The sequence below is a fragment of the Schistocerca piceifrons genome, chromosome X (assembly GCF_021461385.2).
Source record: "Schistocerca piceifrons isolate TAMUIC-IGC-003096 chromosome X, iqSchPice1.1, whole genome shotgun sequence".
Lineage (NCBI taxonomy): Eukaryota > Metazoa > Arthropoda > Insecta > Orthoptera > Acrididae > Schistocerca > Schistocerca piceifrons.
This window is the reverse complement of record NC_060149.1, coordinates 258443695-258471562: the sequence shown is the minus strand read 5'-3', so window position 1 is coordinate 258471562 and position 27868 is coordinate 258443695. Positions and strand designations below refer to the sequence as shown.

General features: G+C 41.3%; 1 protein-coding gene across 1 annotated transcript in view; it reads right to left on the bottom strand.

The window, feature by feature from the left end:
• The window catches only part of LOC124723129 (E3 ubiquitin-protein ligase HUWE1), a 360906-nt gene that overhangs the window by 190800 nt on the left and 142238 nt on the right, over positions 1-27868 (bottom strand). The window contains exons 19-24 of the mRNA XM_047248317.1: positions 26177-26284; positions 25750-26019; positions 24679-24867; positions 22078-22218; positions 21638-21838; positions 2414-2584 (exon numbers count right to left, since the gene is read on the bottom strand). Coding sequence (XP_047104273.1) covers positions 2414-2584; positions 21638-21838; positions 22078-22218; positions 24679-24867; positions 25750-26019; positions 26177-26284 — 1080 coding nt within the window. The remainder of the gene's footprint in view (positions 1-2413; positions 2585-21637; positions 21839-22077; positions 22219-24678; positions 24868-25749; positions 26020-26176; positions 26285-27868) is intronic.

The window sequence follows — 27868 nt, the reverse complement described above, 5'->3', positions numbered from 1 at the left end:
GTACTGGCCCATTTAACAACCAAAAACAGAGAAATAGTGGTTGCTGATGACTTCAATGTACATTTCCTTAAAGACTCTCCCAGTAAGAACTTATTTGAGTTAGTGAGACTATCATTCAACTTAATTCCCACTGCAAAGTTCCCCACTAGGGTAGCCAATTGCTCACAAACAGCCATTGATAATATCTTTATAGGAAAGTCCAATGAACAAAATTATATTACAAAACCAATAGTCAATGGCCTCTCAGACCATGGCATGCAGTGCCTTTTGTTAAGTGTTAATACTGAACAGTATATAAAATCTGTTGAATCTGAACTCAGGAGGGTAATCAATAAGCCAAAAATTGATTATTTAAGGATATTCCTCAGAGACATTCACTGGACTGATGTTTACAGCGCTCATGGCATGAAAGAAAAATGTAACACTTTTGCTAATTAAGTGCTTACCTTATTTTAACACTGTTTTCCCCCAAAATGAACAAAGGTTAGAGCAAAGTCTACAAAGAAGCCATGGATTACTCAAGGAATATGGGCATCTTGTAAAACAAAAAGAAAACTGTATATGTCAATCCAAAACAGTTCAGAGGTTGATGCTACAGCACATTACAAGAAATACTGCAAGATATTAATCACTGTAATATGGACATCAAAGCAAATATATTACAAGGAAAAGATAGTCATTGAGATAACAAAATAAAGACAATATGGTACTATTACTCTTCAGACAATATGGTACTATTACTCTTCAGTAAGGATAATATGCATATCTCAGATGCTTCATATGATGTAGACGAATTTCTCTAACAGAACTGTCAACCTCCAAAATGAGAATAAAGCAAATCACATTGCTATTAACAATTGGATGTGTCCTTAACAACACCTACATATCTCATGGTCCATCACTATCATGTCTGTGTTGAATCTTGCAGCAGAGGATCTTTTGCAGCCTCTCTCCTAACCATGAGCACTCATAGAACAAAATGTTGCATATCACAATGGTCCAGAAAGTACCTACAAACACATGTAATATGCAGCCATCCTGCTATTAATACTACCAATGTAAGCAGCCGAAAGTGATGCAGTATCAGCCAAGTGATGTGATGTCGTATCAGCCATATGCACATTGATATTTCCATCAATTTGATCACCACATGCACAACACAAGGTAAGCTAATTCGCACTACAGTGCCTACACACTGGACCCATCTACTTTATTTCAGTGGAAACATATTAACAGTCCAGCTTTTGCTAACAAATCTTCCTTGGAAAAATGTGTGTTCCGAGACCTGCTGACACTCTTCATTTTAACAATGCCATCCTATAATTAGCTTATAGGAAACATGCCAACATCTTTATACACTGGCAAATTTTTGTTGCACTCTGCAATCCAATTCCAGGAGTGATTTAACAAGACAGAGTTATTCACACGAATAATGAACTCACATGTGAGAGTAATATCCACTAATGCTGAACTTACTTCCTTCTACAGCAAATTCAAATTATCTAAGGATAGTTTGGACTTCCATATTCTGCGACTGTTTATGCACTATTAGAAGGTCTAAGAATGGGTAGTAAAACAACTGCACTCCTTTGCTACATCAAATAAGTTTTATAATCATCTGTAAGTATGATTATACATTCTCCAGCAGCCATTTTTGAGATGGATATGGTTGTTGTCAACACACTTGTTGATGATTTATGTCAATATTCCCATGACACAATATAGAAAAACTCCTCAGCTGACCTGAGGCTCTTACTGTTTGGCCATATGCTGTGTTGGGTAACCAGTACTGCACATTTTGATGATTATCATGAAAGATTATTATTTACTGACCCCGACCATCTAATACGAAGTTTGTATCTTTCAGTATCGCAAGTTTTGTCTGCTAGCTGATTGATTGGATATTTAAATTAAGATTGTGATTCTCCACCATGGTTTGGATATATCAAACGTGATGCCTCAGATGTCAGACAGATGCATTTCATGGGCCGTTACAACCAAGTAGTACAAGTAACCAGTTAAAACATTACGGAGTCAGCAAAGGCAAAAATTAGTGGTTTAAAGCACAGTGATCAATCTTTCATAACCATCAGATTTTTAAATAAGAAAAGGAACTCTGTATTGACTAAGGTAGACCTAGTTTTAGAGGGATACACTTTGTACTAGTACATTCAGAAACAGAAGGACAGAATAAAATATGCTGACCTCAAACAAACTTATTTTCTGAAGAAATCAGTTGATCCAGAACATAAATTTGTAGGTTGAGTGTGCATAAGTTTTCTGCACTTCCATTGGCATTCAAAATCCGTTGTATACTTTACTGCACTCTTGTAGCAGCAGCAGCAGCAGCAGCAGAGTACTAGCAGATCCATTTACAACTTTATAACAACAAAAAATGGACAGCAAAAATTACCTGAACCATGTCTGTGAAAGATATCACATAACGCCTGCGTCCTCCACAAGACACTTTAACTCTGGGATCACCTCGGAAGAAAGCATCATTAATTATCTTGTTGTTTGCTGCAGAGTAAGCATTCCATTTTCCTGTTGATATATCAAACCATCTCCAAGTGTTTGTAGTTACCTGCAAAACGTGGAAATTCTTAAAAAACAACCTCATATCCTCACACATAATCTAACGAAAATTTTCTATCAGTTCCTGTACATTAACTGAAGCAAGTAACAGAAAAAATGATAAAAATGATCCATTTCAGCAGGTGCAAACCAGTTATAACTGAGACACACAATTTTTATTGGGAATACAGTACTGCACTTCCTACAATTCAATGAATTTGATGAAAGCACCAAAGTTCCAAAAAAATGGTTGCCTGCGTAATGGTAAATTTGCTTAAGTCTATTTGTCATGCCAGCAAAGGACTAGACCCTCCTTTCATGTGGGTCCGATGTGTTTCATGGCAATGTTTGAGTTTCAAAACATACTGGATTAAATTACCACAAATCCTTCATGATGTTGACAAACAACATCACCATGTAGTGTTTCACAAATTCATTCTGTACTTAGAAAAATTTTCTTTCACATTTAGTGTTCAGTGACATGGCGAGGCTATGTTCTGTATAAGTGGGAAACATAACCAATAACACACAATAATATGGGTAACATAGCAGCCACATACCATAGTTGAGCTAGAGAGAAAACACTAAAGCTTCATGTTTTGTGCAGTTTTCTGTTCTTTTTGCAGATAAGACAGATCTGAGTTTTTCTACAACTGTGAGAACATACTGAAAGTTTCATTTTTTCAATAGAAGTGGGCACCGTCACACTGGCACCTACATGACAAAGGATTTCTTTACGATGTACTGCCTCAATGCTGGACCTGCCCCAAATGACATACAAATTTCAAATTGTACTATTGGCACCCAAGATCAGATTTTGTGAAGGTTTGTGAAAGATTGTTTATTTGCCTCACCTTTCCCCAGTTTCAGGTAAAGTGGCACTCGATACCTACAATAGTGAATTTAGTTGCTCCAGACATGCTTGCAAAGTATGGGGCAAGTTTGACTATAATCTGGTTGGTTGTGTCACGCATTTGGTGGAAGGCACACTGAACATTTTTGAAATGTTAGCAAAAACTTTGAACCTAAATTTAATTGCAGAAAGCAAACCAAGGATTTATGGTGCATGCATGTAAACATACAGCTCTCTCAAATTGGATGGTCCTTTTGAAAATAAGAACCTGTGACCCTACACATATCAAAATGTACCTAAAGTTTGTATCTTCTAGTCATATAAAAGCGCATAAATACTTTTCAAACACCCTCTATTATGAATTGATTTTGGTGTTGCACACTGCCTATCTGCAACTGCTTGCAAATTCACAGCACTACAAAACATATTTGGGCAAAACCTTAAGGTACAGGTGGTAGAGGCTCTTGAAATAAGTACTCTGACATATGGAATCAAACCTTGGAAAAGAACATCAATGCAGGATAACATCCATAACTCGATATGAAAACCTAAAAACAAAGATGATGTGACTTACCAAACTAAAGTGCTGGCAGGTCGATAGACACACAAACAAACACAAACATACAAACAAAATTCAAGCTTTTGCAACAAACGGTTGCTTCACCAGAAAAGAGGGAAGGAGAGGGAAAGACGAAAGGATGTGTGTTTTAAGGGAGAAGGTAAGGAGTCATTCCAATCCCGGGAGCGGAAAGACTTACCTTAGGGGTGAAAAGTCAGGTATGCGCGCGCACGCGCCCACACACACACACACACACACACAAACACACACACACAACACACACACACACACACACACACACACACACACACACACAAGCAGACATTTGTCTGCTTATATGACACTGAGACAATATGTAAAATGTCTGCTTGTGTATATGTGTGTGTGTGTGTGTGTGTGTGTGTGTGTGTGTGTGTGTGTGTGTGTGGGGGGGGGGGGGGGGGGGGCGCGGAAACACACATCCTTTTGTCTTTTCCTCTCCTTCCCTCTTTCCTGATGAAGCAACCATTTGTTGCGAAAGCTTGAATTTTGTGTGTATGTTTGTTTGTGTGTCTATTGACCTGCCAGCACTTTCGTTTGGTAAGTCACATCATCTTTGTTTTTAGATATATTTTTCCCACGTGGAATGTTTCCCTCTATTATATTCAATATGAAAACCATATGAGATGACTTTGGCTTCTAAAAGATCAATGAGGATACCTGTCCTATGAAAGTGGGGTGGTGCACTGTCATGTTGAAACTAAATCATTTTATGGACAAGAGGCCTGCAGCAACACATCTCTAAAGAAATCCAGACAATATTTAAAATAGAAAATGTGTTGGTTCTTATGTTCTGAGCCGCTGCCTAGAGCAGATGCTAAATGACTTAGTTCCTTCATCTTTGCATTTTTCTTTCTCCTACAAGATTTGTTGGGTGATACTGGAGTTACCTTCTCTCATCATCCTGGAAATTCTCGCCATGTAATCACAATAAGTAAATAAACCAATATGGTTTCTTTATCTATACCTGGGCACCATGTACTAATTACAAGCACACATCACTTTCCAATCCTGACTACACCACCAATGTGGTGTGCAAACTGATGTCTGAAGTGGGATGCCGAATTCACCTTGTTTTTGGCTTTGAGGTGCCACATGCAAATTACTAAGCCATGAGCGGATGCATGAAACCACTGTGAGCTGTGATCGAATGGACAAGTGCTTAGCACATTCAGTCTGGGCTGCCTGCCCCAGTCTACCCAGAACTGCCACTGCTGCAGCTGCGTGAGGTCAATTGGTGTTTCCCATCACCTCTACAAAACACAAGTTTGTAATGCAACTTTGTGGGTACAAGACTCAGCACCAACCCAACACCGGGCGTCGTCGTCGTGTTGCAGCCCAATGCTTCCGAGCTGTTTGTCGATCAACAAAAGTTAGTTATGAGCTTCACTTTTACGGAGACGACACTGCTGGGGTCCGATGCTATCAGAGATGTCACCGAGAGCTGCTGTCTAAGATTTTTGTTTATCTTGATGCATGTAGTTTAAAGCGATATCCACCTCCAGGTCATAGGGCATCTGGAGATTGATCCTGACAGGCAAGCAAGGGCTGAGCAACTCTGGGTGGAGGATGAAGATACGCAAAGGTGTCTCAATGAAGAATTAGTAAATACAATCCCACAAAGCAGCACACTGCTGCAGCTAGCCTCGCTTCCCCATTTCTGGGGTTCCTACAGCCTGATCTGTCCCAGTCTGTAAATGACATTGCTATGTGTTCGTGGGTTTCCACTTTTGTAGGTTGGTAGGACACATGTTCTGAGGCATCAAGGGATCACAAATTTAGCACTGGAGGGCAGCGTGGAGGGTAAAAATCATAGCGGGAGACCAAGAGATGAATACACTAAGCAGATTCAGAAGGATGTAGGATGCAGTAAGTACTGGGAGATGAAGAAGCTTGCACAGGATAGGGTAGGGTAGCATGGAGAGCTGCATCAAACCAGTCTCAGGACGGAAGACAACATCAACAACAACATATTTAGGGAAACTGGAAATTGTCAGCATGGAGTAATTAAGTGTTGGTAGGAGATGCCAACTTAAATTTGCAAGGAGGGGCAAGAGCTTACCCAAATTCTGTAGAAGAACTCAGAAATACCAAGGCATTTTATGTCCTTCCAAAAGGGCTAGTGGATAAATATGGAGACACACAGCGTCAGTCACTATAGGGCCAACTTTCCACCTTAAACCAAAATTTCAGAGAGGATTTAGAACATTTTGCTGACAATAACAACAGTGTCGTATTGTACATATGTACTAGGGGAAGAAACAAAAAGAGTAAGGTACTTCTCAGTGAAGCTGAAACTAACTGCATAGATTTATTTCTTCGCAGGACTGACCAACTCTTAAATGCTGAGGTGAAGTGTTCTTTGCCAAGCACAGTAAAGGAGGCCATACGATTCATTTCTACACAAGGAGTCTCGGCTATCAGTCCAATCTTCAACCAGCGTAAATCCCACTAGATGTGCATTCACTGCTTAAGTGTGCTGCACTTGCTACAAATGCCCAGGTTACAAGGCTCCTGCATGTTTGGCACTGACATGCACCTACTGTAGAAAGGATGGACATGTGAGAGGAAACTGACTGTCTCTACATCATTGCTCGGCTAACCAAATAGGTAATGGAGGAGCACAGAGGAATGCAAATACACAAAATGTGTACGGGAGCAGTTCTGCAACTGACCCTTGTCCGCTTCCACAAAGCTAATCCAGTAAGAGAAGTAGGACTTGCCAATGTGGCAAACTTAAATTTAGATCTACATCTACATGGATACTCTGCAAATCACATTTAAGTGCCTGGCAGAGGGTTTATCGAACCACCTTCACAATTCTCTATTGTTCCAATCTCGTATAGCGCGCGGAAGGAATGAACACCTATATCTTTCCACATGAGCTCTGATTTCCCTTATATTATCATGGTGATCATTCCTCCCTATGTAGGTCAGCATCAACAAAATATTTTCGCATTCGAAAGAGAAAGTTGGTGCTTGGAATTTCGTGAGAAGTTTCCGTCGCAACGAAAGACGCCTTTCATTTAATGATGTCCAGCCCAAATCCTGTATCATTTCTGTGACACTCTCTCCCATATTTCGCGATAATACAAAACGTGCTGCCTTTCTCTGAACTTTTTCGATGTACTCCGTCAGTCCTATCTGGTAAGGATCCCACACCGCGCAGCAGTATTCTAAAAGAGGACGGACAGGCGTAGTGTAGGCAGTCTCCTTAGTGTCCTGCCAATAAAACTCAGTCTTTGGTTAGCCTTACCCACAACATTTTCTATATTTTCCTTCCAGTTTAAGTTGTTCATAATTGTAGTACCTAGGTATTTATCTGAATTTACAGCTTTTACATTAGACTGATTTATCGTGTAACCAAAGTTTAACTAGTTCCTTTTAGCACTCACGTGGATGACTTCACACTTTTTGTTATTCAGGGTCAACTGCCACTTTTTGCACCATTCAGATATTTTTTCTAAATCATTTTGCAGTTTGTTTTGATCTTCTGATGACTTTATTAGTTGATAAATGACAGCATCATTTGCAAACAACCGAAGATGGCTGCTCACATTGTCTCCCAAATCGTTTATATAGATGAGGAACAGCAAAGGGCCTATGACACTACCTTGGGGAACGCCAGAAATCACTTCTGGTTTACTCGATGACTTTCTGTCAATTACTACAAACTGTGACCTCTCTGACAGGAAATCACAAATCCAGTCACATAACTGAGACGATATTCCATAAGCACGCAATTTCAATACGAGCCGCTTGTGTGGTACAGTGTCAAAAGCCTTCCGGAAATCCAGAAGTACGGGATCAATCTGAAATCCCTTGTCAATAGCGCTCAACACTTCATGTGAATAAAGAGTTAGTTGTGTTTCACAGGAACGATGTTTTCTAAACCCATATTGACTGTGTCAACGGCCAGAGGCGCAGCGATAGACAACCCGCGCGAAAAAGCCGCTGGTTGAGCGCGCAGCGGCCAAGTCCAGTACAAGGTCATGCGACAACGCCCAAGTGTGGAGCATGCGGCGCTACCTGAATTTAGTGCTTTTTTTTTTAATGATGGGAAAAAGGAGTAAGACGGGAACTTTATTCAATTTCTGTAGCTGTGTGTAAGGTCTCCAAGTTTAATCTTTGCACAGTTGCCAAATCAATGTTAAGACAGTCCACCTTTATCATTGATACAAGAGCGCAAGTAAATGTTTTGTTCATTAAATTTACTCATGATTGAGAATTAACACTGCCACTTTGTAGGCTAAGTGGAGTGGGAAAAAAAAGGTAATTTATCCAAAAGTTTTGCAATATGTGGACCTGGAAATAGATGGATTGAGGTACCAGTCCATATTTAAAGTGGCTTAGAAGCATGACCATGAGTCTGATGCCATTTTAGCCAACAATCTCCTGCACCATTTTCAAGGCACAGTTAACTTATGAACATAAGAATTGTCCACCATTCTGGCACCGTTCCCACTACATCTACATCAACACACTGCAAATCACACACTGATGTGAGGGAGTAGAAAATGACTGGCCCCTTTCCAACAAACCACTACATCACATAACACAGCTTGGAAGTTAAATGAAACCGAGAACATATTGGTTGGTATAGGGGAAAATCATTTGGATAAAAGTGCAGGAAGATTTGTCAAGAAGAGATATTTTCTTAGTGGACCCATTAACAAAAAATGAAATTTTAAATGGTAAACAGATGCATGTTAAGTGCTGTTTATCCTGAATGAGTACAATACAAGATAGTACATTTCAGTGAGAGCATAGATAATTTTGGAAGCAAGGATATTAAAACTCCCCGTGGCACCATACCTGCCAATGTGCACGAAGTAAATATTGATGAGATATCATCATACCAAGAAAATATACTGACGAGAGAACAGCATACCAAGACAACAATCTTGAAAGAACAGTTTACATAAATTCTACCTCAACTACACTCCTGGAAATGGAAAAAAGAACACATTGACACCGGTGTGTCAGACCCACCATACTTGCTCCGGACACTGCGAGAGGGCTGTACAAGCAATGATCACACGCACGGCACAGCGGACACACCAGGAACCGCGGTGTTGGCCGTCGAATGGCGCTAGCTGCGCAGCATTTGTGCACCGCCGCCGTCAGTGTCAGCCACTTTGCCGTGGCATACGGAGCTCCATCGCAGTCTTTAACACTGGTAGCATGCAGCGACAGCGTGGACGTGAACCGTATGTGCAGTTGACGGACTTTGAGCGAGGGCGTTTAGTGGGCATGCGGGAGGCCGGGTGGACGTACCGCCGAATTACTCGACACGTGGGGCGTGAGGTCTCCACAGTACATCGATGTTGTCGCCAGTGGTCGGCGGAAGGTGCACGTGCCCGTCAACCTGGGACCGGACCGCAGCGACGCACGGATGCACGCCAAGACCGTAGGATCCTACGCAGTGCCGTAGGGGACCGCCACTTCCCAGCAAATTAGGGACACTGTTGCTCCTGGGGTATCGGCGAGGACCATTCGCAACCGTCTCCATGAAGCTGGGCTACGGTCCCGCACACCGTTAGGCCATCTTCCGCTCACGCCCCAACATCGTGCAGCCCACCTCCAGTGGTGTCGCGACAGGCGTGAATGGAGGGACGAATGGAGACGTGTCGTCTTCAGCGATGAGAGTCGCTTCTGCCTTGGTGCCAATGATGGTCGTATGCGTGTTTGGCGCCGTGCAGGTGAGCACCACAATCAGGACTGCATACGACCGAGGCACACAGGGCCAACACCCGGCACCATGGTGTGGGGAGCGATCTCCTACACTGGCCGTACACCACTGGTGATCGTCGAGGGGACACTGAATAGTGCACAGTACATCCAAACCGTCATCGAACCCATCGTTCTACCATTCCTAGACCGGCAAGGGAACTTGCTGTTCCAACAGGACAATGCACGTCCGCATGTATCCCGTGCCACCCAACGTGCTCTAGAAGGTGTAAGTCAACTACCCTGGCCAGCAAGATCTCCGGATCTGTCCCCCATTGAGCATGTTTGGGACTGGATGAAGCGTCGTCTCACGCGGTCTGCACGTCCAGCACGAACGCTGGTCCAACTGAGGCGCCAGGTGGAAATGGCATGGCAAGCTGTTCCACAGGACTACATCCAGCATCTCTACGATCGTCTCCATGGGAGAATAGCAGCCTGCATTGCTGCGAAAGGTGGATATACACTGTACTAGTGCCGACATTGTGCATGCTCTGTTGCCTGTGTCTATGTGCCTGTGGTTCTGTCAGTGTGATAATGTGATGTATCTGACCCCAGGAATGTGTCAATAAAGTTTCCCCTTCCTGGGACAATGAATTCATGGTGTTCTTATTTCAATTTCCAGGAGTGTATATCACCTGTAAAAGTGGAAATTGAGAAGCAGCTTTAACACCAGTGTAAGGCACATCGGGATGTATTGTAACACCCTCTAGCCGAATTTCTAACTTACTTGGAAGCAAAGAAACCACTTCCAGCAAACCTTAGAGAAAAATTCAACAAAAAAGCAAATGCACATTAAAACCATGAGTGTTGCCCAGAACATAATACAACACATTTTTTCCCAGCCAAAAATAATGCTACCAAAGATTAGTATGTATCATTTTAGGTCTCCTGAGTGAGGACACCAAGTTTCCGTCACTTTCGACAGACAGTGTAGCTACAGGACAGTTTCAAAATGGAATCTGTGTACGTGATTTACATTACAAGCAACACATCATCATTGAATTTATCATTGGAGAGAAAGAAACTGCAGGGAATATTCACAAACACTTGTGGAAGGTCTATGGAGCATCTGTTGTTGACAGAAGTACAGTTAGTCACTCGACACTGAGGATGAGGTCATCAGAAGGTAGTTTGGTGGAGCTCCAAGATTTGCAGTGGTCTGGGAGGCCATCCACAGCTACCACCACCTGACAGCCCTGACCTTCCACTCATTTGGGACGTTGAAGGATGCCATTCATGGAAGACGTTCTGAGGACGATGTGGTGGTGATTCACACAGCGCGCGCGTTGTTTCAATAATAATCACAGAAAACATAAATTCATGTCCAGAACCATATTTTCAATCTCCAGAACCATATTTTCAATCCTAATCACAAACCTATGTAGGGTCCTCACCTAAGAGTTACTAAAACAGAGTATCCTGATTTAAATGAAGAATTCTTGCATTCATGTGCTTTAAACTGATTTTGTTGTCTAAAGTAAAAGGAGTAGTAAAAGTTGAAGTAAGATTAACGTTTGGATGCTTTGTTATTGAACTACTCGAAGCGAAACTGTTGAGGTAGAAAGTTTAGGTAGAAAAAGTCAAAGATCAAGCCAAAACCACAAAAGTGAAGTTGGATAGGCCTTTGCTAAAGTATTCTTAGTTTATTATAAAATGGAGTTTTGTAGGATTACGGTGCAAGATTGTGTAAATATTATTGAAAAGTGAATGATTAGCTTTTAGAGCTAGTCTTTACTATTGTAATAATCAAAGAGCTTTGACTAGTGAAACTATACTAGTTTATGGGTCCCCATCATACTCTCCACCTATTAAAAAAAAATTGAACTATTACTGTTAGTAAGGAAAACTGCTATATGTAGAAGAGCTTAAACAGTGTATTTATGCTGTTATTTATATTTATTTTTATTTTTCATGTCAGTGAAGAGAGAAGACGCTTGTGTCCAAATTAGTTCTGCACTTCATGCAGTGACATTTCAGTATTTGATAAAGTAATGCTCTTGAGTGTGGCTGTCATTATAATCAGCTTGGTGCAAATTTGCTCCCCTCAATTTACTGGTGTGTGTGTGTGTGTGTGTGTGTGTGTGTGTGTGTGTGTGTGTGTGTGTTGGTAACTGCTGCCACACACAGTACAGAGTGCACTGTGTCAGTTTGTATCCTGTTTGTTTTGATATTAAAAGGGAAATCATGAAAAGTAACTTCAATAACCAATATTAAATTTTCTGAAATATTTGTTTAATGCGCCTAATTGGGCCAATGACCATTTTTTCCCCATTCATTTATGATTTTACTACTTTCATTAACTCCCAGTATTAAAGTCTATACGGTTTTTCTGTTATTTCACCAAATTCAAAATTATATTCCGATATCCTTACTCATTAGACACACGTACAGTCAAACTTCGAAATCCTCTGAAGATTAGCTTGTTTTGCGGCATGTTTGTGTATTAGGCTGCCCTATTCTTTTGAATGTATCTGCATAAGTAAGTTCTCACTGTATGCCAAACTGAACCACCTATTGTTCAACTGCTGTTGAATAAGCACAATCCACCACTGCTCCAAATGACCAGTCCCTGAGCAGACATTGGCAATGCAATTTAATGTCCTTTTGGACTGTGTTCCTTCTTAGAACACACTGAACACAGCTTCTCATACTGAACACTTTCAGCTGGTCCCCAAATTAGTGCAACCTTCGTTCCACAGCATAAGAATCAGCCAGTTCTATGCCATCTCATACCCTGTTCAGATTTCACCTGAATCTTCAAATCTGAATTTCACTCCTTATGCATAATGCTGCATAATAGCAGACTTCTATTCAAGTCATTCCATTACTATATCATAGGATCTGAATTTTGGTTCTCTACACAGCTGAAAGAAACTTTGAATGCCACTACTGAACATTCCTGTTAGTCATCCACGAATTTAACTTGTCTCTCACAGTGCACATTCTACCTTACCAGTTCTTTGAGATACTATCACCATCATAGTTGAGAGAGGCCTCATCCATGAACAATACCAACTAGAAAGCTCAACACTGCAGTACACTGCTCGGTAAGTCATTGGCAGAATTCAATTCCCCAAGTTCAAAATCATTTGGCACCACTGCTTGCATCCAATTTATGGTAGGACTGCAATTATTGTTCCACCAGTACACTCCGTACTGCATTATTCGATCACTGTTTTTCATGGGGAAGCTGACAACCACCATTTCCTCATATTGTGCCATGTGAACAATTCCCAGCTGAGAATCTACCAAAACAATGTGATGCCAGTAGCATAATTTTCTCTGTACATTCATTCTACTTCCTGGATTCTCAGTTTCCATGCATAAGATACCTAATGTATGTCTCTTAAGTTCCTGAATTGAATAATGTTCCATTTTCAACAAGTCATGACCTGTAAACAGTGGTAAACTCCTCTGCGCTCACATCACAGACAACTGTGCACTGTATTTTAAGGCAGTCCCACAATGATGAAAGTGATAGGCAAGTGTTTGTTATGAAATGATCAGTTCACTAGCAAATGCTATGCACTTGAGGCTCGTTGAAAAACTCTTGGCTGTTGTGACAGTGCCATGACATTTAATAGTGTCACCACGTCAGTACGCGCAAACGGCGATAGGCGCGCTCCGCAACTCGGCTGAGCGTGGGAGCGCCACCTAGCTACGAACGGCGCTGGCCGCATGTCATGGCACGGCAGTCGAATGACCGATACGGAATTGGTAGCATGTAACCAGCTATTGTTTCTACGTTTGTATATCCACACAATTTATTAGTGATTAAAGGTTATAACACTTTTTGGTGACGAGGATGGGATATTTTTGTTCCTGCGTTGTGGATTTGTGTGTTCGTGTCGGGGCAGACATGGAACAGCTTATGCAAGCGCTCATTGAACAACAAACACAGCTGACAGCTGCTATTCAGGCGTTGTCAACGTCGCTTACTCATCGTCTGTCTTCCTCTTCTCCGCCTCCGTTCCTTCCTTACGACGAGGCCGCTGAAGACTGGGAGGATTATGAGATGCGTTTGCAGCAACACTTCTTGGCTTTCGGCGTTGTCGACGCTGCTATGTGTAAGTCATCATTTCTATCTTGGATTTCCCCACGGATCTATCAGCTGCTATCTCAGTTAGCCCCGCTGCGGGAACCTGCCTATCTGTCCTTCCAAGAAATGTGTGACTTATTGTCTAACTATTACCGAAAAAACACCCACGTCGTTGCCGCCCGCGTGGCGTTCTACCGGTGTCGTAAACAGCCCCATCAATCTTACCGGGCTTGGGCGGCGGAACTACACGGTCTGAGTAGGAAATGTCAGTTTGTCACGGACACTAATCATGAATCTTATGCTGATTCAATGGTTAGGGATGCCATTCTACGCCTTGCTCCTGATAAAGAAGTTCGGCAACGTGCCTTACAACTGACAAACCCGTCGTTATCAGAAGTGCTAAGCATCGCTCAATCTTTTGAAGTGTCTCACGCTGCTGGTGCGCAAATAGACGCGTGGTGTGATGTAGGCGCTATACAGACCACTTTCGACACGGACAATTTGCCTGTTTCCCAGGAGACCGACGATGTGGTGGCGGTTCACTCGCGTCAACAACGTCGTGTTGGGACGCCACGCTTGCAGCGAAAACAGCAACCACAGACGCAGGTTCGTTCCGCGCTTCCTTCTTGTCCACGTTGTTTCATACAGCATGACAGGGCCGCGTGTCCAAAACGTTGGGCCACGTGTAATTCATGTAGGAAAAAAGGCCACATTGCTTCTGTGTGTCAGTCCCCTAAAGTTCCTGTCGACGAGGACGAGGCATTGGACATGGATGTTAACTGTGTGCTTTCTCAAACAAATAAGTTGTTTGTTACTGTTCGTGTCCTGGATAAAGACATTCGCATGCAAGTGGACACTGGCTCTGCAGTAACTCTCATCAATTCTCGCACGTATTTGGTGTTGGGCTCCCCTCCCTTTTCTCCAGTTACGCGAAATCTGAGAACTTATAATAAACAGAAAATTCCTATCGTTGGCCAGTTTGATGCTTCCACTGCCTACAAGTCTGTTGTTAGGCCCCTCACGTTTTATGTGGTGGATCATGCGGGCACTGAAAAACTGTTCGGTTATGATGCTTTCCAGTTGTTCGGGTTCTCCATTGATGATGTGCACCTCATATCTGAGGATATTCTGTATCAACAGCTGGATGGATTGTGTTCTGAATTCTCGTCCGTGTTCTCTGCTGGTCTGGGTCGTGCCAAGGATTTTGAAGCCCACATTACTCTTAAACCTACAGCTCGCCCTAAGATTTTCAGGGCACGCCCTATTCCGGTGGCGTTGCGTGCACCTGTCAAGGCTGAGATAGACAGGTTAACAGCTTCAGGGATTCTCCTTCCTGTTACCTCCAGCGAATGGGCATCGCCAATCGTGGTGGTTTCTAAACCAAACGGGAGTCTGCAATTGTGTGGTGATTTTAAAGCCACTGTCAACGCTCAGAGCCTCGTTGACACTTATCCTCTTCCCCATCCTGAGAAGTTATTTACCAAGCTCGCTGGGGGCCAGTCCATTTCCAAACTTGACTTATCGAAGGTGTACCATCAGTTGCCGTTGGATGCTTCTTCCAAGGAATTTCTCGTCATCAACACTTCTTGTGGGTTGTATCAGTACCAGCGGTTACCGTTTGGCGTCACTAGCGCGCTGGCAATTTTTCAGCGGCTTTTGGAACAGCTCACGGCTCCCGTTCCCAGTTGCATAAACTATCTGGATGACATTGTTGTCACGGGGGCCTCCGCTGAGGAGCACCTTTGCAATTTGCGTTCACTGTTTAGTGTTCTGCATTCGGCTGGGTTGAAGTGCAATCTGGACAAATCACAGTTGTTCCAACCCTCCATCGTGTATCTTGGTTTCCACTTGTCCCGTGAGGGTATATGTCCTCTACGTCAGCATGTTGCGGCCATTACCGCTCTACCCCGGCCGTCTACGGTAAAAGAACTTCAGGCGTTTCTAGGCAAGATTGCTTATTATCACAAATTCATTTCATCCATGGCGGCGGTAGCTCATCCTCTGCATCAGCTGTTATGCAAAAACGTTCCTTTCTGTTGGTCCGAGTGTGAGCAGGCTTTTGTCCGCCTGAAGGCTCATTTGCAGTCGGCGCCTTGTCTTGCCACATTCTGTCCGGGTCAGCACTTGGTTCTGGCGACTGACGCGTCCCAGTATGGCCTAGGGGCTGTTCTCGCCCATCGGTATGAGGATGGGTTAGAACAACCCATCGCCTATGCTTCCAAGACCCTCAACGATGCGCAACGACGTTATTCCCAAATCGAAAAGGAGGCACTCGCTATCATTTATGCTCTAAAAAAGTTCAGCGTTTATTTGTATGGTTCTAAGTTTCACCTCATCACCGACCACAAGCCGCTGGTCTCTCTGTTCAGCCCATCGGCGTCGCTTCCGGATATGGCAGCTCACCGCCTGCAACGTTGGGCCTTATACTTGTTTCGTTTTCACTATGAGATTCACTATCGCCCCACGGCCCAGCACGCCAACGCTGACGCGTTGTCGCGTTTGCCGATGGGCCCCGACTCTGTTTTCGGTCGAGATGAACTACTCTGTTTCCACATTGATGAGACAGAACGTCGTGCGGTCGAGGGTTTTCTGCTTACAGGTTCGCAGGTCACATCGGCTACTGCGCGGGACCCGGTCCTGCGTCAGGTGATCAGTTTTATTCAACGGGGTTGGCCGGACAGGACCAAGGGCCGGGCATCGGATCCCCTTCGCAACTACCATGCCTTGCACCTTCATCTGTCTGTTCATGATGGTGCTGTTCTTCTGGTCACGGATGGCACATCTCCATGGGTCGTGGTGTCAGCCTCTCTTTGCAATGATGTTCTCAAACTGTTGCATGGAGGCCATTGGGGGATTTCTCGGACTAAGTCCCTGGCCCGCAGGCACGTTTATTGGCCCGGTATTGATTCGGACATCGCCCACATGGTCGCTGCGTGTGGTCAGTGTGCTCAACAACTGGCTGCACCCCGTAACAATGCCCTCTCCGTGGCCTGACCCGGCACAGCCATGGGAATGGGTGCACGCTGATTTTGCCGGCCCCTTCCTCGGCACTTATTGGCTGCTGTTGATTGACGCCTTCTCGAAGTTTCCGTTTGTTGTTCGATGTCCATTGCCCACCACTGCGGTGACGATGCTGGCTTTGTCAAAAATCTTTGCGCTAGAAGGTCTTCGATCCACGATCATCACGGACAATGGCCCTCAGTTCTCTTCGCAGGCCTTCCATGATTTTTGTACTGGACACGGGATTCACCATGTTTCAGCACTGCCCTTCCATCCACAATCGAATGGGGAGGTCAAGAGCCTTGTCCGCACTTTCAAAAGCCAGATGAAAAAATTCCATAGCAATTTTTCCACAGATGATGCTCTGTTGCATTTTCTGAGTTCCTATCGCTTCACGCCTCTGGGTGATCGCAGCCCTGCTGAACTCTTGCATGGCTGCCAACCGCGCACTCTACTGCACCTGCTTCACCCTGTCAGGCCTTGTACTGTGTCCCCTCGTGCGAGAAAATACTCTGTGGGTGCCGACATGTGGGCACGAGGGTATGGATCTCACCCTAAATGGATTCCAGGGGTGGTCAAGGCTCTTCGCGGCCGCCGGCTTTGTGAAATACTTACGGACGACGGCATGGTTGTTCGCCATTACGACCAGATGTGCCCACGAGTGGTGGCCATGCCAGTGCCGGTGCCACCGCCCCTTCCTTCACCTCCACCAGCCTGAGAAGCCAGTCCTGTCGCTGCTGCCGATCTCCCATGCATGTTGCTGCGGCCAACGTCGCTACAGTTTCCGAGTACGCCAGAACCGGCCCCAGTCACGACGCTGCCTTCTCCGTGACCCATCTCGCTGGAGCACACCCCCAGGTCCACGACACCTATGGATGCTGCTCCGGAGTTTTCACCCATCATCTCATCCAGGAGGCACGTTCCACGCACGGGCTTCCGCCCTGGACATTTTTGACCATACTCTCGTGTTTCTCCGCAGGATCTTCTCGGGGCCTCCCAAGAGGCCATGGATGCCTCCGCGCTGTCCGTGTCTCCCAGGAAGTGTGTGTTTTTTTTTTTTTCAAGAGGGGAAAAGTGTTGTGACAGTGCCACGACATTTAATAGTGCCGCCATGTCAGTACGCGCAAACGGCAATAGAGGCGCTCCGCAACTCGGCTGAGCGCGGGAGCGCCACCTAGCTACGAACGGCGCCGGCCGCATGTCACGGCACGGCAGTCGAATGACTGATACGGAATTGGTAGCATGTAACCAGCTATTGTTTCTACGTTTGTATATCCACGCAATTTATTAGTGATTAAAGGTTATAACACTTGCTGGCTGAAATATTCACTTCCAGCAATTGGTTCTCAATCTCTGAATACTCAGATTAATAACCTTTGTCATAGTTATAATTTTGTGCCTAATAGTTTGGGATACCCCATATATTTCCAATTTCTCCTTTTATCAATAACAAAATAGTATTTTAGTATATTGTCCCCTTACAGTATCTATTTGTAGCACACTTTTGTTTAATTTTCACCATCCCCAAAAACCTTGTTATGATCATGATCTTATGATCTTCATCTTCCAGTCACAATCAAGGAAACACGTATTCACACACAGAAAATGAATTTCTTACATCAGCAAGTTCACATCTAAGGGTACATCTCATGTCTCTCATTGCTGCCTTCAGATTAGTGACTACTCACATTTCATCCATAGGTATCTAAGAGTTTACAGTCTATTTTTGGCAAAATTTGTGATTCTTTTTGGCCGAACTTGCATATAATTATGTTTTTTTTTTTTTGTACGAGGGTAAGTCAATTATTATCCGCAATGTAGTTATATTTTTGGTTATTTTGGAAGCACTGTCATTTTATGTTGATCACTCATACTTTGTTTGTTTGTTGTTATCTTTACAATTTCCAAGCTGCTAGGTTGGTTTAGTTATCACTGCCTTGCTGTTAATCACAGCTGCTCCACTGTCTACTCGCACCAAAGAAGAGCAATGTTCAGTGATCTGTTTTTTGTGGTTGGAAGGCGTATCAGGGGCTGAAATTCATTGGAGGTTTTCGGTACACTACGAGAACAGTGTTTTGCCACAACGTAGTTTCTATGAATGGATTGAAAAATTCCAAAATGGTCGCACATGTGTTACGCACGATGAATGAGATGGACAACCATTTACCACCACAAATGAAGAAACCGTTGAGCAATCACATGAAATGAAATGATTCTCTTAGATGATTAACTATTGACGAAGTGGCACATTGTCTGCAAAATAGTCATGTTTCTGCCTACGAAATCATCCAGAACAGACTTGTGTTTCATGAAGTTTGTGCAAGATGGGTCCCAAAACAACTCTCACATTTGCATAAACAAACTCACTTGGACATCTGCAAAAAATATTTGGATCACTATGGTAATGAAGGGGACAACTTCTTAGACAGGCTCAGTACTGGTAACGAAACATGGATCCATCATCACAAGCCAGAGAGAATGGCAGAGTATGGAATGGAAACATCCAAATTCGCCATGCAAGAAAAAGTTCAAGACCCAACCATCCACAGGAAAACCAACGCTTACGGTTTTTTGGGATGCACAAGGTCCAGAATTGGAACATTATGGGGAAAGGGGCACAACAATAAACAGTGTACATTACAGAGAGATGCTAATGGCCAGACTAAAGCCTGCAATTTGAAGCAAACCCTGAGGACTGCTGTCAAAAGGTGTTGTTGCATGACAATGGCCATCCGCATACTGCTGCCCACACAGCTGAAACACTCCAGAACTCAAATTTGAAGTACTGGATCATTCTCCATATAGTCCCGATCTTGCCCCTTCTGGCTATCACTTGTTTGGCCCACTCAAACAGGTATTAAGGGGTCATCAATTTGCCTTGGATGAAGCAGTGAAAAAGCGGTGCATTCTTGGCTCGCAGTTCAACCAAGAACCTTCTTTTATGAGGGCATCAGGAAGCTTGTACAGAGAGGGACAAAGTGTGTTGACACACAAGGAGACTACCTCGAAAAATGACATTCTTGCAAGTTTCCTATTTGATTACAACAAAATTTCGTAATGTTTAGATACACAGTTTTTAAAGATTGTCATGCTACATGCTTGAAATTCAGGCTTTACTGCTTTGAAATTGACTGATAAAAATAGTGGTGATTTGGGAGCTTTGTCACTGCAATGTTTGCTTTTGCAAAAACTTAAAACAGTTTTTTTTCCAAAAATGGTCTTCGCTTGTTTTCTGATTTTGGATCTATTTAAGTTTTCAGCAAATGAATGTTACCGCATCTTTGTGCGAGTGAATAGATGATTCTTCAATTTAAGGTGTTTCTCAATATTATTTTTCTTGTCCCACCAAATTTGGCAACTACAAAATCTGCGGATACTGATTTTGACCTTTTGTGGGCATGGTTGAAATACAATGACTGGTTTTGTTTTCCAGTTGCTACAACGCAGACGGTAGAGTGTGGATACTATAAACTGGCAGTCATCCACAAGTATACACAAATTAGAATGACAGTCAAAGGGGTGAGGAGCAGTGCCAGCCAGCTTACACCTGTGTTGTGGGAAAGCAGGACAGAGACATGGTCATGAGGTGTCCCAATCCATCTTGGTGTTGTGAGGTCATAACTGAAATCTGACAGGGACTGTTCAAGCTGGAACTCTATCAGTATTTGACACAACTACAGTTGAAAACACCTACCATCTAAAACTGTCACGGTAAGGTGTCCCCATTGTAGCAATTTTTGAACTTTAGCTAGAAGACTCATGTATGCATTTCTTTGCTCCAAGATGCTAGGACCCCTGCCCAGTCCAACACTGAATTACAAACTACCTCTGATAAAATAGTTCATCTCAATACAATCTACAATGAAATAGCATTTATTAGGTAATTGTGTGTTTTCACATTTTGAGGCAGAATATGCATTTATTGCAAATGCGAATGTCCCTATTCATCAGCATTCTCTCAAGTGTATCATGACAGCTGCAGTTTGCAATTAAATTCGTTGTTCTTTTACTTTCCTTTGTACTGTAGATACTGTGACAAGTTCTTGTAAGTATTTTTCTTAGCTAATTTCTTTAAATGGTGTTGCTCTACTCTGGAATTTTAAAATAATCTCACTGTGTTCCTTCCTAAGACATTTGTTGAGTACTCTAACAGTTACTGTTAAAGTTCTTTGACATTTATCAATTACTACCAGTGATAAAGTTTCCTTCCCTCACCTGTAGCATCGTTGTTTGATATATATTTACCATTCAGCATTAATGTAACATGTTTCATGACTTCAGAAATACCTTTTTTCTCTTCATACTATGAATAGCAATAACATTATTGTGCTCTTGTTCCATGCCTACAGGTAAACACAGGAGTACCTGGTTAGACATGTAATTGAATGATGGTGTTGAAGCAAGTGCAAAATACCACAGCAATCAAGGCAGTAACAGGCCTTGGTGATTGTACTTGGGATTAGCAAAATAAACAATGTGGCAGTTCGAAATACTTGGGCAACAGCATCAGAGTGTTTACATATATCATTGCAACATTCCTATCCAGAATTGGTAGTGTCCACTGGATTGATGGAATGGAAGAGTTTTGTAGGCTGCAGGGTGCCCTATACAGTACTAGTGTTTTTAAACTGTATCCAGAGCACGCAGTCTGACAGAGTTAGCTAAATCAAATGAGAATTCCAATTTTACAACATTAACAGAGAATCGATCTTTTGAAACTTTTCTTTAGAAATTTACTCAAAAAATATGTAAAATTCATTAGTTCCACAAGCACTCATAAATTAGCCCCACAAGTAGCAAACATTATCAATTTTTATTTGTAAAAATATATTACTTAACTCACCTGAAGCATCTTATCTCTCCTTTCAGAGCTGACTTTGATCCTTTCAACAGCATTTATTAGATTCAAAAGATGAGTCAGCCACTTTGGTGCAACAGTAGCATGAAACATTTTCATAACAACTTCAGCAAGCTCTAGCAAACTGACAAGGGAAGAAATGATTCCTCTTCTTACAATTAATAGAGCACATGGAGTCCGCAGCTCCTGAATATATAAAAAAGTATTTATATTAAAACATAACAATAATTCTGATTGAAGTTTTCATAACATTATGCACACACACAGTAATATTTTTTGCAGCCTTAAAACTTCTATGTTAACTGACATTCTTTGAACTAGAATTTCAGTATATTGGCAAAAAATGCAGAAATCATAAACATACATTAGAAGCTATAAAAAAGCAAATTTGTTTCTTACAAAGAGCTACATAACATATTACTTACTTCCAAAAGAAGTGAAAGTAAATGCATCCTTGCAGCGAGTTTACTGCCTGTGGGTGACTCCACGAAAGCAGATAAAACTTTTGATGGTTTATCGTAGTCTTCAAAGCATTCTTGAAACAACTTTTCAGCATATGTATCTACCTGTTTAGCAATACAAATTCTCAAATACAGAAATAAAATAAAAAATTCAATAATACAATGGAAAGAAAGTAAAACTGTGTGTGTTAACAACTTTTCCACAACTTATCTGTAACATTTTCAGATTTTACTCATCACTGGCATCATGTTATGGAATTTTAACCTGTAATGTTTTGTACTGACATACAACACAACTTTCTGTAAATTTTTATTTAATATTTCCCATTATCTATCTCCTCTAAGATCTAGGAAAGTTTAGACTATGGAAATAGGATGAATTTTAGATCAATGCACACCACCACTGCAGAGGCAAGGGTAATAGTGAAGGATTGTTAGCACATATACTATTTGGTCAGAACTATCTGGATATCTATTAGTGGATATTAAATGGGGTGTATCCAATCTTTGCCTTTATGATTGCTTAAAATCTGCTGGAGACACTGTCAGTGAAATGTCTCAATGTCTGTGGAGGAATAGTAGCCCATTCTTCAAGAGTTGAAACCATAGTAGATAGTGATGTCACACATTGGGGTCTAGAGTTAAGACAATATTCTAAGTTATCCCAAAGGTGTTCCATTGGGTTAAGGTTGGGACTCAGATCAGGCCAGTCTATTGCCGGAATGTCACTGTCCAAAAATCATTGCCTCAAGGATGGTTCACATCCGTGCTGTTAAAAACAATCATTGTCTCTGAACTGTTCCTCAACTGTATGTAGTGCACAATGCTATAAAGTATGTTGATATCCTTCCTTAAGTGTAATAAAGAAACCATGACTTGACCATTAAAAACACCCCTGCATACTTCACCAAACTCTATGGAGGCTGGGCAGCATAGGAGGCATGGAGGGTAGGAGGGTAGGAGGGTCGGAGGAAGAAGGCATAGAAGTGTATGGACTCAAATGTGTCCTTCACCGAAAGTGACAATCTGTGATTGAATATATTTTAAAAATGCACAAATTTGTAGCTTCAGTCTTGTTTCTTTTTGATCAACTCTGTATGGTGGACCAGAAAGGCAACTCTCCATTACGTTTGCTTGTTTACTGCCGCAAAGTTCTCAGATTTTAGTGAAAACTGTCACAAAATAAGGACTCAATTCGAAGTCTAAGAAAGTCTTGCCTGTATATGCCAAGGAAAGCTCTTCCTTATGTAACGACCCTTTTTTCTATCCCAACTTCCATATCTTGCATGAAAGTAGGAATGTTAATTTATCTATACATTGACTGGTATTGAGGGGTTTTGTTTTATCCTGTCTAGTTCTTAAATTAACCCCAGTGAGTCACTACACATATTTTCTTCCCAGTTCTGAAGGAAAAAACCATAAGTAAATTAATACTAGTGTTTTCAATAGATTCGCGTTCACTTGTTTCAGTTACTAGTCTGCAGTTTATTCTTGGTGAAAATCACGTAACCTAATTATTTATGAAACTAAATCGAAGTAAAGTTCAAGACGAATAGTCAGTTTCGAATTAACACGTTATTTTATTTAACAATAATTATTAACAAATCAGTTCATTCACACAATCGCATTCAAAGGGGTTCTTTGAATAAGTATCTAATCTGGAATCCTGTCAATATCAGAGATACTAAACAATGTTCTGCCACTTTCGATAAAAAGATTGTTCTCGTTTAATATCCATAAACTGTCATGAACTATGATTACTAGTCGCGTGAAGTGAAGCTTTTCCACTATCACAATACAAAGTCCGAATCTGTCCAAAAATTGTTAATTCCGTACAATATTTAAATCTTCACACGAAGTGACATTAAAGTTAGAGAGGTTATTGATCACCTTCCCGGTCCTCTAACATGACAAAAGTTCTAATTCTGATCTGAAATTAATGCTTCCCAAAAAACAATCTCGCTGCGACTTATTCTTGTGCCCTGATTTAATAAAGCTCCTGTTGTTGCTTCCTAAAGCTGTACGTCCTAATTGACTTCGAACAGACTTAGAGGATAGAGACTGGAGTATCATAATTGCATTGTATGTCTATTTACACTTTATTAAACGCTATCTTTGGTCTTCAAGACCTACGTTCTGTGACTATAATATTGATTTTCTCATATATAAGAAAAACTAATAATTTAACCATTTCTATCATTTTTCCCCCCTCCCATGCTTCCAAAATTTATGGTTAAAATTCTTTTCTTTTTCTATTATTTTTATACTATAGATTTCTCTCTATTTGTCTCTTATTTCCATTATGTAAATTACTACTTGTGGAGTGGCTTGGAACATTTTCTGAATTTATATTTCGAGGGCATGGGAGCTAATTTGGGAGCTATTTTGGCTTATTAACACCGAGAGGCATTGTAGGTGTTACACTTAGTAATGCATGCAATCTCTTTTCTTTAGGGTCTATGTGGTATTTTAGCACTTCACTTACATTTTGTGTCAACACAAAATGGTCTTTCTTTTCTTCTACCTGAGACCCTAAAAGTGCAGTAACAAACACTGAATCTTTACCTGTGAAATGACTGTGTTGATGGTTACATCACGGAAATGTGGACCAATCCTTTTTGCAGCAGCTGTCAAGAGGTCCATAGCATAGTACGTTGTTTCAGGTATCCAGTCAATGTACATCATACATGAACCAAACACATCTAAAGAAAATTCATCCAGTGCTTCTCTGCTGATTACCACATACTCGTCTACCTAAAAATTGATCAGGAACAGTTTTAATATTAATGAGAGTTTTCACTTTGTGTCAAACAGATATCAACATACACTGAAGTACATATACACAGTTATTTATTTCATTAATTAATGTTCAAAGAACTACATCTTAACAGAAAACAGTATTGAACAAAATTACAGAATATAAAATGTGTCTGACTGGTGCCGATTGCTGAAAGAGAGAGAGAAATTTTGCAGACATACCATGTTTAAAATAAGGAACAAACTACATGAACCAGAGTAGAATCTTGTAACATGCATTTTCTTTCTGAATATCAAACCATACAGCAACTTGATAACAAGTTATAAAATAACATGTAGGACCAAATCAAAAGGGCTTGAAAATTAAATTTCCATTCAGTACTAAATTTTGTTCTGGCACTTGATGTGGTCATTCACATCTGTCAATTGGGGGTGTCAGTTTCACATAGCCAACAGGTGCATAGCTACCAATGACTGGTGAGAAATTAGATGATGTACTGCTGAAACTGAAAGCATCTCATACTTTACACAGAATTTGTGGTTACGTAGAACCATTGCCATGACCAGAACATTGAAATTTTTACAATCTCTTTGGAAGAATGTTACTGTGACATACTAATCTAGTTGCAGCTTGAAAGTGCTGACAAACCTCTTTGCCTACCCACCACATGTTATGACAAACACTACCAACATTGCTGCACAAAACATTCACCCCACTCTGGACTTTTACAGACACTTTATGCAATTGTAAGAATGAAAAAATACTTCTCTCAATTTACTATCACATTGTTTTCATTCTAACAAACTTATTTCATGATTAGATCACAACAAAATCTTTATAATATTGTCAGACAGTCTTTTGTCTTATGGAACACTCACCTTCCCCATTTGAATCAGTGGTGATGGGTGGTTTAAGAGATAGTCTGTAGCTTGCTCCAAACCAGACGTATTCTTAAGTGCAACCACACAACGGTCTTCTGTGAATCCCATGTCCATCAGTTGTTTGAGATGGTCAAGATTAACACCCAATGCAGTATTAGTTACATTTTTTGCAGGAGCCTCAGATGTCGTGGGAGTTGGAGGTTTAGCTAACAAAGCTTTCTTCCTTGAGGCAATAGTTTCATTCAGCATTTCTTGATAAATTCTTTCCTGCAGTTTAAAAATGAGTCTTAGGGATAATGAACCTTGTGCTAGGTTTAAAAGTGAATCATTAGTTTATTACTGTAATGATAATCATAAACACATCTAAGGGGCAAAGGATGTTGCAAGTGCACATCACGCTACAAAAAATTTTTAAAACACTCACCCCTCTGATAATGTGTCTCAATATGGCGAACATGGTTTCAGACATGCGAGTTCCATATGTCTTCAAAGGTTTTTTCCTCCACATCAGCATGACAGCCTGGTATGCATCCTGGAAAACCAGTGACATAGTGTTTTCAGTTGACTACATCTTTCCATGTGTGCTGAATTATTACATCAGGCTTTCATTAAGATACATTTATACAGCGTGCTTTGAGAACTGATGTCATAACTGTAATGTTTAAATTACTACCTCCAACTTTCAGATAAACTCATCCACATGAGCAACACCAACGATTAGAACATTGAGTCGTTTGCTTACTTTGTCACAAATATAGTCTATCACCCGTTTAATTAAGGTAGGTAATACAATCAAATTATGTTGACATCTGCATGTCAAGGGTAACACTTGTCTACAACTAACTTCTATTACACAGATAGTAACCTACACTCATAACACTACTATCTTTACCAAAAAGCTAATACATAACTTCACCACCACCACCACCACCACCACCACCACCACTCATTAGTTCATTAATTAACTGTACCATTTCTTGTTGAAATAAACAGAACTATTCAAGGTTGTTTTTCTATTACAAGACCAGTACTGAACTGATCCCAGACAAGAGTCATTGTCAGCTGGATTTCTTGTTTTTAAGATTGCTGACATGCTATGTTCTCACTGTCCCATTGCCAATACCAATACCTATATCATCATTGCACCACACTGAAAATAACTGCAATAATGAAAGTACACTCTTTTAGGTTCTTTTATTCACTAAACCCTACCCTCAATTGTCTTCTCTCTATCTATACATAGCCTTGATTGGCAGACAACCTAAATCTGTCATATGCTTGATATTTTTTGTGAAGTACTCCCATGCCTTTCTTCATTCTCCATCTACAGTACTTCTGACTTTTACATTAATGCTGCTTTAGTATAGTGCCCTCGATTCCTGCCAGTTATGTCTCATTACATTTTCAAAGTGCACACAATGAAACCAGTATTCAGTATAAGTTAAATATCTTATGATTTTAAGAGGCAAATTGCTTATGAGCTAACAAGTGGACCACTGCCTACATCACTGATTTCATCCACATTCATGACATATGCAAGGCTTGGCCAGAAATTAATGTGACAAAAGTGGCAGTGCCAAATGGCAAAGGATTTAGAAACAATAGCATTTTTGGCTTGGGCTGGGCAAAGAACAAGCCATTTATACAAATGTTGTTTCCAGGTAGTGGTTGGCACAGACGAAAGAGTACACAACAGTAATCCAAGGGACACAGGTCCGAGTCCCTGCGTGGAAACATATTTTTTTTAATTTTTATGTTACACAGCAAATAAACTGAAGTAATGTTGAATATATTTTATATATTAATATTTTCATTAAAGGAATGAAAAGAGAAAGCAAATGAAATTTTGTGAATTCAAATAAATTTCCAGGAAGTAATTGTAAGGCATACAAAATAACTATATAATTAAGATTAGATACTTTTACTATCCTACAGTTAATATTTAACACATGCTGATTGTATTCATTGTAAAAAGAGGGAAGCAGTCTTGCACACATTAGGAATGCCGCATTTTTACTATTACAAGGTTGTTTTAATGTTCCTATACAAAAACAAAAGTGGTTTACATTCACAAAAGGTTCTCTCTCTTCACACAGTTTGGCAGTGAACCACACGT